Genomic DNA, 18,971 nt, shown 5'->3' on the forward strand with positions numbered 1-18,971 from the left:
TTTGCTTGGTAATAAATTAGATGAATTTCCTCTCTAAGTTCGGTCTGTTTTGCTTGTGATGATAATTAGTGAGTGATCTCTCCCTGTCCTTATCTTGACTCACAAGCTTTTTTGTTATACCTTTTCTCCCCTGTCTGGTGAATGAGGGGAGTGATAGAGTGGCTCTGGTGGGCACCTGGCCTCCAGCCAGGGTCAACCCACCACACTCATGTAGTCAATGTCAATGTTTTCTAAATGAAAGTTCTTTTCAAAGCTCTCAGGCAGTAACTTCTGAAAAATCAAAGTCTGTATTAATTCCTCTGCTTTATTTACTTCTGAATTACCATACAGTGTTAGTTCTTTTACTTTATTCAATTTAACGGAAAAAAAAAAACCCAACCCAAGCAACTAAAAAACAAACCCACAACTAAAACAAAGTCTCTGTCACAGAACACTTTCAACTCCTTAGTGGCTTACAAGCATTATTTAAATATCTTCTGAAATTGTTTCCTCTGGCAAAACTCACAGGAAGAAAAGAAAGGGGAAAATACTGGCCACCTTGGTCTGGTTGCAGGTGACACACATAGCATGCACTCGGTAGTCCCAGGAAATCAAAAGCTTCAAAGGCTTGACCAGAGCCCACATTATGTCTCTTTACTAGATGGCAGTTCTCTTATCTTCCACTGGAAGGATATACATCACACTTAGAGGCAAAACTCAGCCTTAGAATATTTCAAAGATTCTGGGAGAAGCTGTGAAAAAACATAGCTTGAACCTAATACCAGTCTCAAACATGGCACAAAAACCCCAAACAACAAGACCCGAAACAAAAACACAAATGAAAAGGACAGAAAAATTGGCTTTTATACACTACTTTTCTAGAAAAACTGTAGGTTTTCATTGGCCTTTAACCATCAGCCTGTCATCATCTCCAGATTCAGTTCTTACAGTTCTCCTGGCCTGGCCTGATGGACACAAGCAGTAGCATCTTTGACTTTTCATTTCTTTCAAGTAATTTCCTACTACAGTCAATCTATTTCCTTTTGCTTCTCTATCTCATCAAGTTTTGTGCTCTCCCTTCCATAGCTTGACCTGCTGCTCCTTACTCATATCTGAATATAATTGTTCCCATTTTCCTTTTGCTGATATTACCAGACAGAATACCTTGTTAACTGAACAAGATTTTATGAAACTGGTTCAATTTCTGTGCAGACACGTTCATAAGCAAGGGCTGTCAAGATCTGGGAGATTTAAGATACAATTGATCTGACAATTTCAGGACGCATACCTCTGATGCTGAAGATTTGAAATTTGGGACACTACATCAAAAGCCACACTAGGGGGTCTAAAAGTTTGGAATCACCAAAATCCTTCAGGCATGTGGTCTTGTTTTACAGATTTTCTTCTCCAGAGGAAATTATAGCAACCATTAATGACAGTAACGTCACATTCTTCTCCTGCTATTAGTTTGTGGTATAGTATAAAAAGCACCCTTGAATATAGTTTTTACAAGATAAAAAGCACGAAGGACCAGAAATGGGATATTTTTCTCAGGTATCAGAAAAGCCCTTTGCTTACAACACTGGAAAAAAAAAAAAGATAAAAATTCACTGCTGGCACCTCCTGTGGCTGTCACACAACTTGGATGTGAATTCCTCATTCTGTTGCTGCCTTTCTCCCAGATGAAGATTTCCCACAATAGTTCCCTGGCTTAGCATACATTTTTGGGAAGGGTGTCTCGATCTACTTTTTTATTTGTAACTGAAATCTTTCTTTGCATTGTCAGAACTAATCAGTGCTAACAGTCATCAGAGAGACAAGGGAAGCGCTCCCAAAGAGGCGGGAATGAATGTGCGTGACTGTACGTATGCATGTGCCAGCTAGCGTAGATGCACGTGTACACATCTCGGTGGGCTTGCTAAAAACATTGAGCCCTTTAAATCTAGGAGATGTAGCTAAGACTCCGGGAATCTGCTTGGTGGGTAATCAATCATATATAGGATTTTCTGTGGTAGAAAGTAAACCTCCAGCGATTTAGCCCGAAAGGCTGTACCTGTTGAGCAGATAGGCAAAGGACTTGTCAGTTCTGGAGAAATAACAAAAGCCCTGGAGAGGCAGTGGGCCTGGCTTGTTGTGTGATTAAATAGAACTCATTCGTGCTATTCTTTCTTTTCATCTTTCTATTCCTTCTTTTCGTCTTTCTCCATTAGATCAGTCCAGCCACTTCACCTTGGAATAACTTTTTGTTAAAATCAACGCAGTACATGAGGCTTAGTTACCGCAAAATAAAAAGTTGCAGCCATTCGAGATAATAAAGAACAAGGCCAACTGCCTGATTATCTTTAAATAGTGCAATTATAAATTCTGATGAAATCAGGAACCATTTGAAGTTATCAATATCATATTAAGAAGTAAAATTACCCTCCTTAGCAAAATTGTTTATCATGGTTTTATGAAGAATCCTACATAGTTTTAAAATAATGATGGAGTTTAAATGAGTTCAGCACGTTGCAAATATTGCTGCTTCTGAGAGGCACACAGTTCCAATAGCTCTTCCTGAGGAAAACAAGCAGGTCTGCTGCTGCTTCCTTAGACCAAGGGGTTGCTTGACTTCTGCTGCTGCCAGGAGGTTAATTTAGGGAAGGGTGTGATCATCTGTCTCCTGAGACAGCAGATGTTGCTGGAGTCAGGCCTTGCCACACCTGTAGGGGTAGTATGTGCTAGCCAAGGGAGTTGGTCACAATCTTCTTTTGAGGTACAGAAATTGAGGATTTACCTAAAACTGATACACGTTTGTAATTGTCTGCACAGGCACCATTTAAACCACTTGGGAAGACAGTGTTGGGAGGCGAGAGGACAGCACAAAGATCTTTGCAGGCAGTACTCCTCAGGGAAGGTCACTCTGATCATTCTGATGTTTGACAAGACTATTACTGTCGGAGAGCTTCAGTAGTTCAGCAGGAATCAAACCTCCTGTGGTATCATTGTCACACAAGGTACAATAGTCACTACTGCTGAAGGACACATTTGCTATCTCCAAAGATTCCTGAAGCATAAGGAAGTCACCCTTTCCATGCTGTGAGTGAGAGGGACAATTCCTTTCCATGCTAGGGCTCTCAAGGTTGGCTTTAATTATTTCAGAGATTTTCAGGTCAACTGTGTCATCAGCATGGTTTTGTGCAAACAATAGTCCCAGCCTCACTTCTATGTCTCCTGCTCTTACATACCTGCTGGGGACATACTGCTGGCTTGGACCTGAGGCAAATGCAAAGGTTTCTTCTGCAGCAACCAGATTTGTGTTTTCTATAGGTTTCAAGGAGATCTGGGAAATCAGTTCTTGGGTGTTTAGATCAGAAACTCCATCTGCAGTCACTTTCTTTGAGTTGCTGGCCTCTTCTCTTCCGAGTTGGCTACAAACCTCATTGGGTCCAACCCAGTCCTAGTGAAAGGATCAATAAGTTCAGGACATTTTGCTTAGCTGGAATTTGCAAAATAACTGCTCTTTTTACATGGCTTTGGCACAATAATTCAGAGGTTTAGTGCAAATGTACTGGGCAAAGTTAGAGTAACAGGGTAGAGAATCTGGCTGCTAATTTCATAAGATTTCACATCTAGGATATACTGCAAGCTGCTAGTATTGCTTTGGCTTTGCAAAGACAGGGTGCGTCTTTCATGTTCAGCATGGATAGGGAGTGACGTTTTATTTCTAAGCAGAGAGAAGCTGGACAGAAGCTCTGGTGGTGTAGCTAGTATGTGGAGGCAGGAAACTGAGAAACTATAAACTCCCAGGAAGACCAGAACCATGTGTCAGTACCTCTGCTCAGGAGCTAAAATCATTAATCTCAGGAAAAAAAAATTAAAAAATCCTCCTCTCATGAACTGAGGGTCATAACAAAGAAACAAAACTTACTTCTTACCTTAAAATTCCCATTGTGCAAATTATAGAGTGGCTGAAAGAAAGCAGCTGGCGTGGGAATGTTAAAGCAGGAGAGGCTTTTTGCCCTGAAGTGAGAAAACAACACTTAAAATAAAAAAAACAGACAATTTTCCTGTATTCTGTCTTGATGATATAGCACACCGATTAGATGAAAGCCCCACACTTATGCTAGAAAGACTGCACGAGAAACCCATTACACATGGTTTCTGACATCTCACGCAATTGTTTGTCTGCCTCCTGTGCATGCATTTAATGTCTCTAGCCTAAAGCACAGTCTTAAAAGTTTCTGAGGAATGCTATCTGCTGCAAACTCAATACTAGTCCATTACTCATTATATGCATTGAGCTATTTATACATTTGTTTAGCAACTTACTTGATCTAAACCGCTGTTTCTGGAAGTATTTTAAAGAGTTCTAGTTTCATTACATTTAGACAGAGAAATTCTGCCAGACATCCTAGTCCCTTTATTAGAGTCTATCCTGTAAAAATATTTTATGATATGGACATCATGTATTCTGTTTCTCTAAGAGTGACATGTATGTGGAGCATAATAATGTATGTCAAGGCAGACAAGGAAGAGGTAGGAGATTTACCTTTGCTCTGCCAGCATAAGAAATTGCAGAGGATGGTTGAACCAAGGTTCTAGAGACATTTTTTAATCTGTACAACTTGGTCCCAGAACCTAAGAAACACTGAATCTAGGTCAATGTAGTTTGTCTATATTGGTATTTTACACACGGACTACTGCCAGGCAGGTCACAAGTAGCTTAACATTGACATCAGTTTAACCACCTTTATGGATTGCTGTGTGCTTGCACTTCTAATTTATCTACATGAAACTTAACACAAAATTTCCATGGGTTTAAATTTCTTTAACTCCAAGAGACCCTCGGCCTTGCTCTTTAGCTGTTTTTGGGTGCCATGAAGGCACTTTGGTCTCCTTAAGGATTGTGTAGTGGGTCATTAACTATCATCAGCCAAGGAACATGTCATGTCCCAGGATTGTCAAAAGAGCTTTTGAAAATGATTGAGTCTGTGCAGCAGAAACAAGAAGCAAAAGGGATATAAGGACACTGAATTTACCCTCTTCAGGCTATAAAGATGAAGGGGAACTTAATGAAAAACTGTAACATACCTTGAAGAAAGCTTGAAGTTCCAAAATAAATAGAGTAAAGTGCCAAAACTTAGAGGAATGAACAAGAACTGCATAGTTCTGGTGTTTAGGATCTTTTCAGACAGTTTTGGTACACCTAGGAAAACAATCAGCACAAAAATAATTGATAAAAAGTCTGAAAGTCAAGATAGAACCCCAAATAGCCAAGCAATGCAAATGAAACAGGCTGCTAAAGACCTCAAAGAAAGGGATTTGGCTATGAAAACTCAAAAGAAGCTAGTTCTGATTTGAAAAGCTTCATTTTACCAGGTATTTTCCTGTTTCTGGAACATAGACATGAAAATACAGGAATTAAAGTAAAAACAACATTCTTTGTACCTGGTCTTTGAAAAACTGTTGTCTGGCTCCACTCGCTCCACTGACTATGGTACGAATCCTCATTTTCAGAAACTTTGCAGCGAACTCGTGCGATATAAGCAATGCCGCTGCGAAGCTCCGTGGCTTCAATTTCTATCCATGGCAGTGAACTGGGTGGTGTCTTGTTCAGTGCGATCTGCAAAGTATGACAAAGAATTTCTGTTAACAAGGCTGGGCGAAGGGATGGTCTTTTAAATACTCTTCCTCCCCCCCTCCCCTCCTTTGTTTTTTCTAAATCCTCTTTTCTTGGGTGCAAGAAGAGGGCCTGCATGATGATGGATGGAGGGTTCAGAAGAAGATTTAATGATCTTTAGTATTGATGTTCTATATAAAATCTTTCAGCCTTCATGTGGGAAACCAGAAAGAACAGCTCAAAACAGTCAGCTGCCAGAAGGCCCTGAGCTGAGTGGCAAGGGCATTGCACCGAAAAAGCAAGGCAGTATCCGTGTGTGCTTCATCTAGTTACCTCCCAGGACACGCTGTACTCCTTATACTGCAACTCATACTGAAGAATTTCAGCAAGGTACCAAGGCACACTCCACCATATCTGACACTTGCTGGCAGTGGCGTTGCTCTGAATGTTCAACGGTGGATCAAGTTTTACTGCAAATAGAAAGGTAAGTTTTTTCACAGTACTTGGGACATGAACACTACAGAAGGAGATGCATGATACTAGGCTGACTAAAGTCTTGGAAGATAAAGCTGAGTCTAAAGAGTGATACTAAGACCAGCAGTAGACCAAATTAGCTTACAGAGTAGGTCAGAACAGCTACAGAACTGACATGACAATGACAATTCAAATAGCCCCTGGCGATAGTCCTGCAAAGAAGGAACCACTCCAGATGTCACATTTTGCTCTTCCAACATAGCACTAATATAGACAGGCTCTGGGATTTTGAATCTTAGAGTGTTTCTCTGAAGTACCAGGCTATGTGACATTGAATTAGATCCATGACTTTGATTCCTCATGACTTCATTTCTTAGGAAAAAAACCAACAACTATAGAGGCAATCCAAGTGTACATTATCCATGGCACAAGAAAACACAATGCAGATGAGAAATATACCTGAAAAGTGCTCCAGAGCCAGCCCTCTCTGAAGTCCTGGAAAAGTCAGAATGGAGAGACACTGGGACTGCATCCTTACTGATGAAGTCCAATGGTGCACTCTCCAGGGATGGGCAATGGATTGTTTCTGTTATTTTCACTTGCTGTCTTTGAGACACCCTTTGTGGGGCAGCATATCAGACCTGCCCCAAAGCTGCTAGGTTCAGACCTAGCCCACAGCTGCCCTGGTTCATACTTACTGTGCCTGCGGGGAACGTACTCTGGAAAGGTAGTGTACATGTGATTACGTCCGAAGAAGTTGCCTTGGAGAGAGACTCTGTAACCGTCTGTTTCCAAGATCTGGCTGGCTAAATGGATTGTGCAGTGGTACTGATTCTGCACACTTTCTCTGGCACTCAGTTTGCAGCTGGCGTTGTGACCCTTTGACCAGAGGCTAGAAGAATAAAAGGGCCGACGGTGTCTTTTAAGTCACACGATTAAGTGGGTTTCAGTTTATGAAAGATGGGGGGCAGCTTAGCGCAGCACCATATTCTGGAAGAACATGAACCTCGTTAGTGCAGACAGCAGAGAAAGCAATGCTAAAGCTGGCTGGACGGCAGGACTGAAGAGCGAGGAAAGAGACACCTTCAAAACCTCACTGCTGGGAGCACCAAACCTCCCAGGAGCTGCAACAGAGCCCAGCTCCTGCCCCCTGCTCCCTCTGACAGCGAGAGGGCTGCTACGTGCTGCTGCCAGGAAGGCAGCTGGTGCAGGGGGGTAGGGGTGGGTGGATGGCTAGTTACAAGCGCACAGCGCTGAGCTAACGAGTTGTACGTTAAAGCCTTTTTTGCTATGAACAAACCAGTAGTGACAGCAAAACATGTCAGAGGTTGGTTTGTTGTTTGGTTTGGTTTTTTTTTTTAATATTCACAAGCTTCAGCACAGCATAACAGGATAAATGACAGAAAACATAATCTTAGGGAAATAGCTCCAAAGAACAGTCTTCTATTATTAAATTATCTAATATAGCCATTTATTGGCAAATTTTTCATGTTGCATGTGACCCCACAACATACTGGGATATCACAATTTATCGGCTTGGCAATTTTTCATAGATCTAAAATCCAGTATCATTAAGACTTAGGCTATTTTTGACTTAACCTTACCAGAATATACGAGGCGTATACATATATAATGTTAGCGTGGCTTACCCTCATGTAATAGTTCACTAGTTATTGGTAGCCAAGACAATATTATTACATAATCTAAACACATTAATCTCAAATTAGCATATCACAATGCTTATTATCCTATCACCTAGCAAGCTATTCACCTGATTTTTTCGGTTAGAGGAAAAATTATTCACATAATATTCTAAATCTGTTATTAAAGCTTGTAACTCACTGGACTTTCAAAATAATTTTGTGTATATATATGTATACAAACTAATTTAGATTAAACCACTAGGGGTTTAATTTCTAGGCGACAAGACAAGAAGTGATTAGAAATTAATTAGGCAGCTTCATGTAGGATGGGCTCTGGAAGTCCCCAGATGATGGGGAGCAGAGGCTGGGATGGGAAGGCTCTCTGCACTGAGAAGCCCCTGCCAGAAGGTGACACTGGACAGATAGACCTCCCTGAGCCACGCAGCCTGGGTGCTGGACCTCTGCTGCACCCCCCGAGGCAGTGGGCCCACAAAAGGGTGCAGAGGGAGCATCTTCCGAGGCAGCCCAGGTTTGGGGGGATGAGGCAGCAGAGCTAGCTGTGCCACAGGTCTCCTGCTGTGGAGGGAGCGAAGCCCACGGCCGGCCCCATCTCTGCTCCTCTGCGCCATCCTGCCCATGCCGGGGCTGCCACAGGCGGCTCCCGGTGTGCGGCTCTTACTTGGTGAAATGCAGGTAGAAAGGTCCATCGCCCACAGGCTCCTCCAATGCCCACATGCAGCTCACAGTAGTCACGTAGTTATTCAGGCAGCTCAGGCTGCCAGGAAACTCTGCAGAGGAAGGAGACCAGAGCTGCGTTCATGCATCACCTGAGGAGGCCATGCTCAGTACATCAAATGCATTACTTGCTGTTGCTTCCTTTACTGACACCTCATCTGTCCTTCCTCGTGATGTTCTTCCTCCCTTGTACCACACTTCACTGCGTGAGATGACTTTAAGATCTTGGGGCAGGGACCTTGGGCAGTGGCTACGTTTTTTTCTGCTGCCCAGCTTGTCCAGTACATGCTCAGTTCCCCAGGCCTGGCATTGCAGCCAGCTGTACTGGTTCCTGGGAAAGGGCAGTCACCAGATCTTACGTTGCATACGTTAGAATCATAGAATATCCTGGGTTGGAAGGGACCCATGAGGATCATCGAGTCCAACTCCTGGCTCCACACAGGACCAGCCGAATCAGAGCATATGACTGAGAGCGTTATCCAGATGCTTCTTCAACTCAGTCAAGCTCGGTGCTGTGACCACTTCCCTGGGGAGCCCGTTCCAGTGCCTGACCACCCTCTCAATGAAGAACCTTTTCCTGATATCCAACCTAAACCTCCCCCGTCACAGCTTCATGCCGTTCCCTCGGGTTCTATCACTGGTCACCAGAGGGAAGAGATCAGTGCCTGCCCCTTCGCTCCCTGTCATGAGGAAGCTGTAGGCTGCGATGAGGTCTCCCCTCAGTCTCCTCTTCTCTAGGCTGAACAAACCAGGGGACTTCAGCCTCTCCTCATTCGTCTTCCCCTCTAGATCCTTCACCATCTTTGTTGCCCTCCTTTGGACACTCTCCAATAGTTTTATGTCCTTTATGTACTGTGGCACCCAAAACTGCACACAGTACTCGAGGTGAGGCTGCACCAGTGCAGCGTAGAGTGGGACAATCACTTCCCTAGACCGGCTAGCTATGCCGTGCTTGATGCACCCCAGGATACGGTTGGCCTTCCTGGCAGCCTGGGCACACTGTTGACTCATGTTCCACTTGCTGTCGACCAAGACCCCCAAGTACCTTTCAGCATGGCTGGTCTTCAGCTGAATGTATAGTCTGTATGTATAGCCAGGGTTGCCCCTTCCCAGGTGCAGAATCCAGCACTTGCCCTTGTTAAACCTCATGTGGTTGGTCTGTGAATGAAAAATTAGCAAGTGCATGTGCCCTCTTCCCACAGCGGACCTATTCCAGAGCTCCTCTTACCTCTCCCTCTTGCTCCACCAAGGAGCAGCACAGCAGTAACACACAGCCGGAGGCCCAGCTGCCGCACATCTCCCATGCCAGGCAGTACCTAAAACAGAACAATTGTTGAAGCGGTTTTGTCTGTACCTGTACCATCAGGTTGAAGTTTTAGCTACGTGCTTCTGCCAGCCCTGACATAAGCTGACCTTGGCTCTGTCAGACATGTCACCAACTCAGCTATATAATTTCTTCTATAGGAACTGTTTTTCTCATGGCACTAAATAGCACTTTGCACAGGAACCTAAAGCACCAGCTGCCTGAAAGGAAATCTTTAATTCCTGCCATTTGATCAGGGGTAGAGGAGATTCACCTCCATGCCTGGCAAGATTATGGAGCAGACCCTCCTGGAGACTATGCTCAGGTACATGGAAAATAAGGAGGTGACTGGTGACAGCCAACATGGCTTCATTAAGGGCAAATCATGCCTGACAAACTTGGTGGCCTTCTATGATGGGGTTACAGTGTTGGTCGATAAGGGAAGGGCAACTGATGTCATCTACCTGGACTTGTGCAAGGCATTTGACACTGTCCCACATGACATCCTTGTGTCTAAATTAGAGAGACATGGATTTGATGGATGGACCACTCTGTGGATAAGGAACTGGCTGGATGGTCGCACTCAAAGAGTTGTGGTCAATGGCTCAACGTCCAAGTGGAGAACAGTGACGAGTGGCGTCCCTCAGGGGTCGGTACTGGGACCAGCACTGTTCAACATCTTTGTGAGCGACACGGACAATGGGATCGAGTGCACCCTCAGCAAGTTTGCTGATGACACCAAGCTGTGTGGTGTGGTCGACACGCTGGAGGGAAGGGATGCCATCCAGAGGGACCTGGACAGACTGGAGAGGTGGGCCCATGCAAACCGCGTGAAGTTCAACAAGGCCAAGTGCAAGGTCCTGCACGTGGGTCAGCGCAATCCCAAGCACGACTATCGGCTGGGCGAGGAATGGATTGAAAGCAGCCCTGAGGAGAAGGACTTGGGGATATTGATTGATGAGAAGCTCAACATGAGCCGGCAGTGTGCGCTTGCAGCCCAGAAAGCCAACCGTGTCCTGGGCTGCATCAAAAGAGGCGTGACCATCAGGTTGAGGGAGGTGATCCTGCCCCTCTACTCCACTCTTGTGAGACCCCACCTGGAGTACTGCGTCCAGCTCTGGGGGCCCCAGTACAGGAGAGACATGGAGCTGTTGGAGCGAGTCCAGAGGAGGCCACGAAGCTGATCAGAGGGATGGAGCACCTCTCCTGTGAGGACAGGCTGAGAGAGTTGGGGTTGTTCAGCCTGGAGAAAAGAAGGCTCCGGGGAGATCTAATTGTGGCTTACCAGTACCTGAAGGGGGCCTTCAGGAAAGATGGTGAGGGGCTGTTTATCAGGGAGTGTAGTGACAGGACAAGGGGGAATGGGTTCAAGCTGAAGGAGGGTCGATTTAGATTAGATGTTAGAAAGAAATTCTTTCCTGTTAGGGTGGTGAGGCACTGGAACAGGTTGCCCAGAGAGGCTGTGGCTGCCCCATCCCTGGAAGTGTTTAAGACCAGGTTGGATGAGGCTTTGGGCAATGTGGTCTAGTGGAGGGTGTCCCTGCCCGCAGCAGGGGGGTTGGAACTAGATGATCTTTGAGGTCCCTTCCAACCCAAACCATTCTATGATTCCATCTTTCCTTCTTCCTGCAATTTTTGGCATCTGGTTTATGACAATTTAAGAGCAGCAGAGAGCCACAGTGGGTTGGAACAAATGTTCATGTTTCCCTGTATCCTGTTTCTGACACTAACCAAAACCAGATGCTTAGAGCAAACCGTAACAATAGAGGAAGCATAGATGTTCTTTGAGAACATTCTCAGCCTCCAGACATTTGCAGCCCAGGGGCCTCCTGGAGCAGACACAATTTCTGCATGTTCAAGGCTTCAACAGATTTTTCTCTCATAAGCTTGTCCATCGGCAGTAGTCACTTGCCAAAAAACATCTACACCACAAGCACTGGTGCCTGCCTTTAATGATGGTTCTTTTTTCCCCTTGAGGAAGTTGAGTAACTGGTCTTCTGCACCTCCCCTCTCTCTTCACTAGAAGAACACTTGCTTGACCTGCTGGTGTCACAAAACTTTTGAGGGAGCCTTTCTTCAAGCCACTTGGAGTTGTTCTGAGCTACTGTGAAAGGGTTTGAGGTCAGTAACAAAAGCTGGGATAGAAATTGGCATTCTAGCCCACAGATTGTTTTGTTTTAGAAATTCACTCATTTCATATCTGAACAAAACTAAGACCTATCATAGTTTTTACTCTCTCAGACACACAAACACAAACTACAATTCCAGGCAGATAACCAAGTTACTCATCTGCAGTGTGGGAATCCTGTGATCATATTTCCTTCCCATAAGTATTTCCTTGCTGTAAAATAAAATTCCAAAAGACAGAAATAGAGAGAATAGCTGATACGTTCCAGGTCAAAGCATTCACCTGGGATATAGAATATTTAGGGCCTAGCCATTACCCAATTTATGGAATGGTTGTGTAAGGATATTTGAAGTGTATCTTCTGCAATATGGAACACTATCTCTCTACAAGGTTATGCTGGACTCCTTCTCTTTATTTTTAATCAGAAATTCCATTCTGTGAATTCTTTCCTGATGAAGTTTTCATTTAAAATGACACTTTTTCATAAAAAGTTTCTAATTTGATGATTTTCCAGCAAACAAAGTTTAATATGAAGAATACTGACCTGATCTACTCAGCAATATATGGTGGTTTTTTTAAGGTCATTCCAGTTTGCAATATTTGCCATTACCTTAACGCAGCAAACAAGCCCAGCACCACTGCAGGTAGTGTGCTGCTCTAAGGAGCCCATGAGTCAGCCTGGAACCCAGAAAACATAGAGCAAATTTGTAGACAGAGACCACTAATAAGTATAGACAAAAAAAGTTACTTGAAAAATTCAAAAAATATTGGAAAAACACTGTTTGCACTGCTTGCCCAGCACAGATACTGAACTGAGCTCTAGGGCTGGGGTGACACAAGGCAATGAGAACGTTCTGTCTTGAAAGAGTTTGCCTTAGTTATTGCAAAAAAGAAAAACACAACCAGAATTTGCCAGGGGCTATGATCTCTCTTTCAGAAGAAGCTGGGGAAAAGGGAGAGAGAAGTGTCAGGATAGGAGAAATGCTAAGTACAGCATTAGCACAAGACCAAATGGATAGAATCTGGCTATAGAATAAAATTGTTGTTTCTAACGAGCAAAGGATCTGAAGTAGTCTTGAACAGGAGTGAGAAAGAGCCTGTGGGTAGCAAGGATTCAATCATTAGGATTGTTTTACTGAAGGGATTGAACGATCTGATGGCTACAGTAGCAGGAACTGGACTCTATGACCACGAATATCCTTCCAGTCCCAGATTTCACAAAGCTAGACAGCAGCATCCACATATCAACAACTTTCCTGTAATTGTGCCTGCTTACGGTGTTCCTTTTCTGAATTAAGTAGCTAAATAATTACAATATTTCAGAAGCTGATCAAGAGAAAAGGAATCTTTCTGGCTTCCACTTCACCACCTCTTCATTTATGGGTTTTTCATAAATATCCTGTTTTGCTGCAGACCTTCTTCAGAGTGGGGGTTGTTGAGAGGAAGTGTCACCATTAGCTGATTTTAGCTGAGGGAGGCTGGGAGGCATAAAGTCTCTCCTGCTTATCATTCTAATCAGGGTTGCATATGATCCCTGTGATAAATACAGTAAGACTGACTAAATATGAAATAGAGAGTGCTGCATTAAGTAGAAGTATACATGTGCTTGCAAGAACTTGTTCAGGCACACAAACAAACAAACATGGGTCAAGATAACCAAACCAGGAGAGAATATTTCCAGGTAATTGCTACTAATTTGATAAACTCTTTCCCCCCACACCCCTCCAAAGTTCTGTCTTCAGATCTGCAATGTTTGAAACATGTCAGACATTTCTTGGCTCTCTAGCTCACCTGGAAACAAATACAGCATGTTTAAATGCAAATTTTTGCATTAGAAGCCATCAGTGTTAGTCATAAGTAGGTCATGGAACACTGAATTCTGAAAGGCTTATCAGAAAATGATTTGGGGAAATAGCACATAACCAGTTGAACCAGATTCTGCAGTAGATTAATGCAAACAGAGGAGCTAACACACAGACTGTGGATGTATATCAATTAAAAGAAGTGTTATTGCAGCTACATGTAGTATTCGTAACACCATTATTAGTTCGTTTCTTCTGTTGGGATCTGCACTTTAAACAAAAAGTCGCTGAAAAGATTAAAATAGTTCTGAAAAGGGCTATAAGAATGATTTAATCCTGCATGACTTTCCTCAGAAATGAACAACTAAAGACCAACTAATCTCTTTAACTTAACCAAAGGAAAGGCTAAGTAGTAATTTCACACCAGCCATATGTATCTTACATGGGAAGGAGAAGATTTCAGGTAGGAAAAAAGTTTTTGGGGTTTCGTTTGTTTGTTTTGTTATGTTTTGTTTTTTTTTTAATCTACCGTAGAAAGATGGAAAGAATCCAGTAGTTAGACACTGAAGGCAGATACAATTAGACAGAAACAAAATACAGAATTTGTCCAAAGGGAAACTACCTTTATTGCTGGAACCTCTTGTCTAAACATATGGTCCAAGACTTGTAGTCTATAAATCTTAGTTAGGTATCTTAGAAAAAAAATTTAAAAAAATCCTTAGCTCAGATGGAAGTCATGAAATTAGTGCAGGACTTACTTATAACTGTCTATCCTGAAGCGATCCTGATAGCGTTCTCCTCTTAACATCGGCAATCCTTGGCCTTGCAAAAGGTAAACCTATAGTACATCCTAAAAAGCTGGTTCACAAACAGGCTCTATCACTTCTCAATAACTGCCAGACACTTCCCATTTATGAAGAAAAGAAATAATTGTACATTTTGTAGTGTTCAGGGGAAATACCAATTGCAAGCATAGAGGCATATTAATGAGATCATTTGAGTAATGTCTGCTGATGCTTGCAATGAGTTTAGCCTTGCCAGAAAATAGCTGCAGAGTTTGCTAGAAACCTAGAGATGCTCCAATGCCTTTTCTCATCTTTCATACTCACTGTGCTTCCCACCTGGTTCAAGTCACTCAGCTGTGGGAAAAGAATCGCCATGTTACCCTAAGGCGGATTGAGCTGATGATAGCCCAGCCTGACCACAGATGCACTGTCTTGGCAAGTCCCAGAAAAAAATGACTGCTTTGGTGCAATTCTCTTCCTCTTTCGTAGGTCAATATGAAGATTTTGATAGGCCACGTAGCAAAATGGACATGGCCAATTCAAACCTCAGGTCCTCTTGGTGCTGGACAGCAGCCAGGCACAGAATGGGACAAAAACGAGGCAAGTGCAAAAGCACTTTTCAATTTCAGTGAGAATGGATGGGTGAAGGGAGTCTTGGTGACATAGCAGGCATTCATCATCATCATTCCCAGTGACCATCATCTCTGAACACTGCCAGTTCTTTCTGCAGCAGGAGGAAAGCAAGCAGCTGATTATCAAGCCAGGAACCAAGCAGAAACCAATAAGGTGCCAGCACCATTGCAAGGCAACATCTCATTGGCATGTCCTGTGTCCAGCGCTAGCAGCAAGAGCACTGTTACAGCAGCTAGGGGACTGGGAGACAAATCCCCTTCCTAGCTAGGCTGCCTGATGCTTTTTTTTGTTCTAATGCCCAGTTTCTGCAACACTGTTGAGTTGTGGGTGAAGGCAGAAAAACCCTGTGAAAACTGCTGGTGTGGGAGGTGTCAGAGGAAGGGAGAAGAGCCACCTTCACTCTGCAGGAAAGAGAGAGGCCAAATGTCTGAGAGAAAGCCCTGAAATGATACACCAGGTATGCTGCCATCAATCCAGGTGTTGGTTCAGCACCAGAAGCTGACTGGTGACCTCAAGCTCCCAGGTGGTCTCAAGCTGGTTGCAATGGTGTTTCCATCCTTTGTGCATGTTTCCAGGGCAGAGTTCTTCTGCCTATTATCTGCTCAAGGAAATGAGACCATGCAGCCATGCCTTTCCCCTCCCCTCCTGTGGTTCCATCAGCTGCCTCTATTTCCTAAAAGTCATTTCAAATCACTTTACCCAGAATTTGTAGAACACAGATTTTCCACATGCTCTCAACTGCTTATCAACAGAAAGACAGGTGATTGGCTGTTATTGCTATATCTGTTTGTATTACCAGAAATCCATATTTAAAATTCTGGCTAACCCCCACATTCAGGGTCCAGTAGAATACAAAATAAAAAGATGGCCTTTGTTTTTAAGAATTTATAGGGTAAAAGAAATTATTTGATAGATACCACTGAGAGGGGAAGGTGACAGCACATTCTCAGCATATGGGCAGCTTCGATATCGTCTGGGTTTTAGCAACTCAGCAAAGCAGAGCTTTGAGGAGAGACTTGAAGAATGAGGTTGAGGTAGCTCAACAGAATTGTAGGCAGCACCTTCAGTGTGTAAGCAGTAGCATGGAGGAAGGTTAGGAGGAGTTGATTTGATGATCTAGTGGGAGGTGGAGGCTGGCGTCATAGAAAGATTTGACTTCTTGATATGGAAGTGAGAGATGACAAGAGGACAAGGAGAGGCTGTCTGTGACTTTGAAAGCAGGGACAAGCAGCTTATGTTTGATGTGATAGAGAAAGACAGAAATATTGTGTAGAGAAATGTAACGGGTTCAAAGTGATGAACACAAAAAAGGGCCTTTGCATCTCCGATCTTTGGGTGACTAGAAGTAAGACAAGATCAGCTTTACAAAGTCCTGATAAAACATGAAATTGAAGTGTTACACAAGATGATGAGCAAACATTTCATGTGGAGATGCGTGCATAGGATTCTTCAACATGCTTGAGTACCCTTTGATACATGTAGTATATTATATGCCAGCCCACAGCAGACAGATGGGACTCAGGTTCTATCCCACCTCTGCCATCAACTTTTATATAGAGTAGATTGTTTTGTCAGGGCAATTTTTCTGTTGCAGCTCACTCATATGGTCTGCTATGCTCATCTGAATCTTACAGGAACTCAGAAGCTTCAGGCTCTGATTTGGCAGTGGCTCTGAGCTGTTCCAAAATGAGCTCTGCTCGCTCTCTTTCCCACAGCAAGATATAATGAGTGGTGCACAGGGGGAGCAGGCACAGCAGACCTGGGCCCTTGAACACTGTTTCCATTCCTTACATCTTAACAATTAGTCACAAATGACCTGCTCTCTTGTCCATGATCCCTTCCCTTGCTCCAATTTCTTCCAGAGGCAGCACCAACAGGTACTAAAGGCAGGACACTGACTCACACCTATACACCCACCCCTCCGTCCATAAAGACTAGCCCCAAGTGCACGCTCTCCAGAGTGAACCATTGTGCTACTGAGTGTAATTGTTCATCATGAGCACTTCTCCAATCATCCCTGCCTACAAGAAAATATTTTGTAGGTCCTTTAAGAAAAAATAATAATAGATTATCTACCTCCTGAATACCTACACCTCTAAGCACATGTCTGAGAGAAGCACATCAAGTGCACATAGTAGACTCACATGATCAGCACACGAACTGCTGGAGAATAAGGAAGAAGTAGTAGGATTTCCTCATCTGCACAAATTATCAGCTAGAACCCCATATAACCAGTCTTTTTCTCCCTTCATCTTTGGAGAGCCAGTTTTCCACAATTTGATGCTCACAAAAAGCTATGTACTTTTAGATTTGACAGACTTGGATCCAAGAGGCTGAAAAAAAAGCTGCTCCAAAGGATGACTACTGCAATAAAGTGATATTCATACACACACACACATATATACATACATGTATTTACATATATATATATAGACACACATTAAAAAAAAAGTATATTTTTGTCTGCAAAGTCCCAAACACTGAGGGCTATTTTGGCTGGATTCATTTACATGCATCTGTTTCAGTCTGAGAGGAGTACCTAAAAATAATTTGTTCAAGACGATGCTCCTTTCTAGCACAATCCATATCAGAATTAATGCAATAGTGTGGTTTTGTGCTTAGCAAACTAGCAGAACAAAAGTGCAAAGACCCTTCTGGTGATTTCATTGTTCTAGGTTCTTAGTACAAGAAACAATATGGAATTCCACATTTAGTTAAAGAAATTATTTTTCAATATCTTAGCCCAATAGATGTATCCTATCATTGCTTACTGACATGCATAGCACAGAAATAGGTTAAACTGTCTTACCAGCTCAAAGGAAAGTTCACTTTTCTCACTGCTTCTGTCCCCTGATGGTTAAGGCTGTGTGGTTTGATGATCAGGCAGTAGCAGCAGTGGCATAATAAAGCAGAGCTTACTGTGCCCGATTTTAAAGATAATCTCAAGAACCAATGAAAAACCGCTCAGATTATCAGTTTGAGTTAAAGTAGCTGCATCTGCAAGTACTCATTTGTGATAGAGAAACTGAGGAATTTATGTTAAAGGGTTAACACTAAAAAGGCCGAGTAATTTGCTGAGTGTAAAAGTACTTTCTTGCACCATTTGTACAAAAGAGGCCAACAGAAGAGCTCTCTAAGTGACCTGAAGCTATTTCCTAGCCCTGTCTGGATGTGAGGCAGGACCACTTCCATCCAAGGCTTCTGCCCAGCGGTGCTCAGACACCTGAGGCATCCCTGAGCTGCCCTGTGCTGTGCTTCCTCCAGAGCCCACTGCTGCGCGGTGCTCAAAGGGGCAACTCTGCAAGCAAAGGCAAACAAGCGTTGCAGTGCTTCCAGGTCCAAATCCTGGCGTGTACACGGAACACATCTTTCCATACCCAGCTGCAATGCTGCAGTGGAAGTGCTACTGTCAGGGTCCGTCGAGTCAGTCACGTACATGGATCTAGTGCCAGAGAAGGGGAAGAAAGAAGCAGGCAAAGCACAGATTGCGTAGCAGTCTGCCAGGATTAGCTTTAGGGGCCAAGAGACAGGAAGGCAGGGGCCATGCAGGGGCCATGCAGAAACAGAGACAGACATTTCCAAATTGGTACTACAGACAGAGTGATGGTGCTTCTCTCAGTACTTGCTTTTGGGGCTTCCCCATCCAGCAAGACTGCTGCAAACTCCCATGAAGCCCCACGGTTGCCATCTAAATGTATATTACACTTTTTATAGTTACAACAATCCTGAACAGGAGCAGAAACAGAAAGCCCCTAAAATGCAAGCAGCCTTGCGAGTGCCGTTTAAGCGAATAACACCTGCTGCCTCAGAACTGTCCAGATGCCTGCAGTTTGCCTGCTGCAGCAGAAAACTTCTTGTCTCCTGTAGAGACAAATTATATCCCTGCA

General features: G+C 43.6%; 1 protein-coding gene across 1 annotated transcript; it reads right to left on the reverse strand.

The window, feature by feature from the left end:
* Positions 1-2,866: 2,866 nt before the first annotated feature.
* On the reverse strand, positions 2,867-17,986 carry LOC129213388 (interleukin-9 receptor-like). The gene is given in 9 exon segments (XM_054843316.1): positions 2,867-3,418; positions 3,897-3,981; positions 5,053-5,167; positions 5,410-5,584; positions 5,915-6,051; positions 6,754-6,947; positions 8,378-8,486; positions 9,662-9,749; positions 17,894-17,986. Coding segments are annotated over 9 exon segments (1,548 nt in total).
* Positions 17,987-18,971: the final 985 nt, after the last annotated feature.

The sequence above is a fragment of the Grus americana genome, chromosome 15 (genome assembly GCF_028858705.1).
Source record: "Grus americana isolate bGruAme1 chromosome 15, bGruAme1.mat, whole genome shotgun sequence".
Classification (NCBI taxonomy): Eukaryota; Metazoa; Chordata; class Aves; order Gruiformes; family Gruidae; genus Grus; species Grus americana.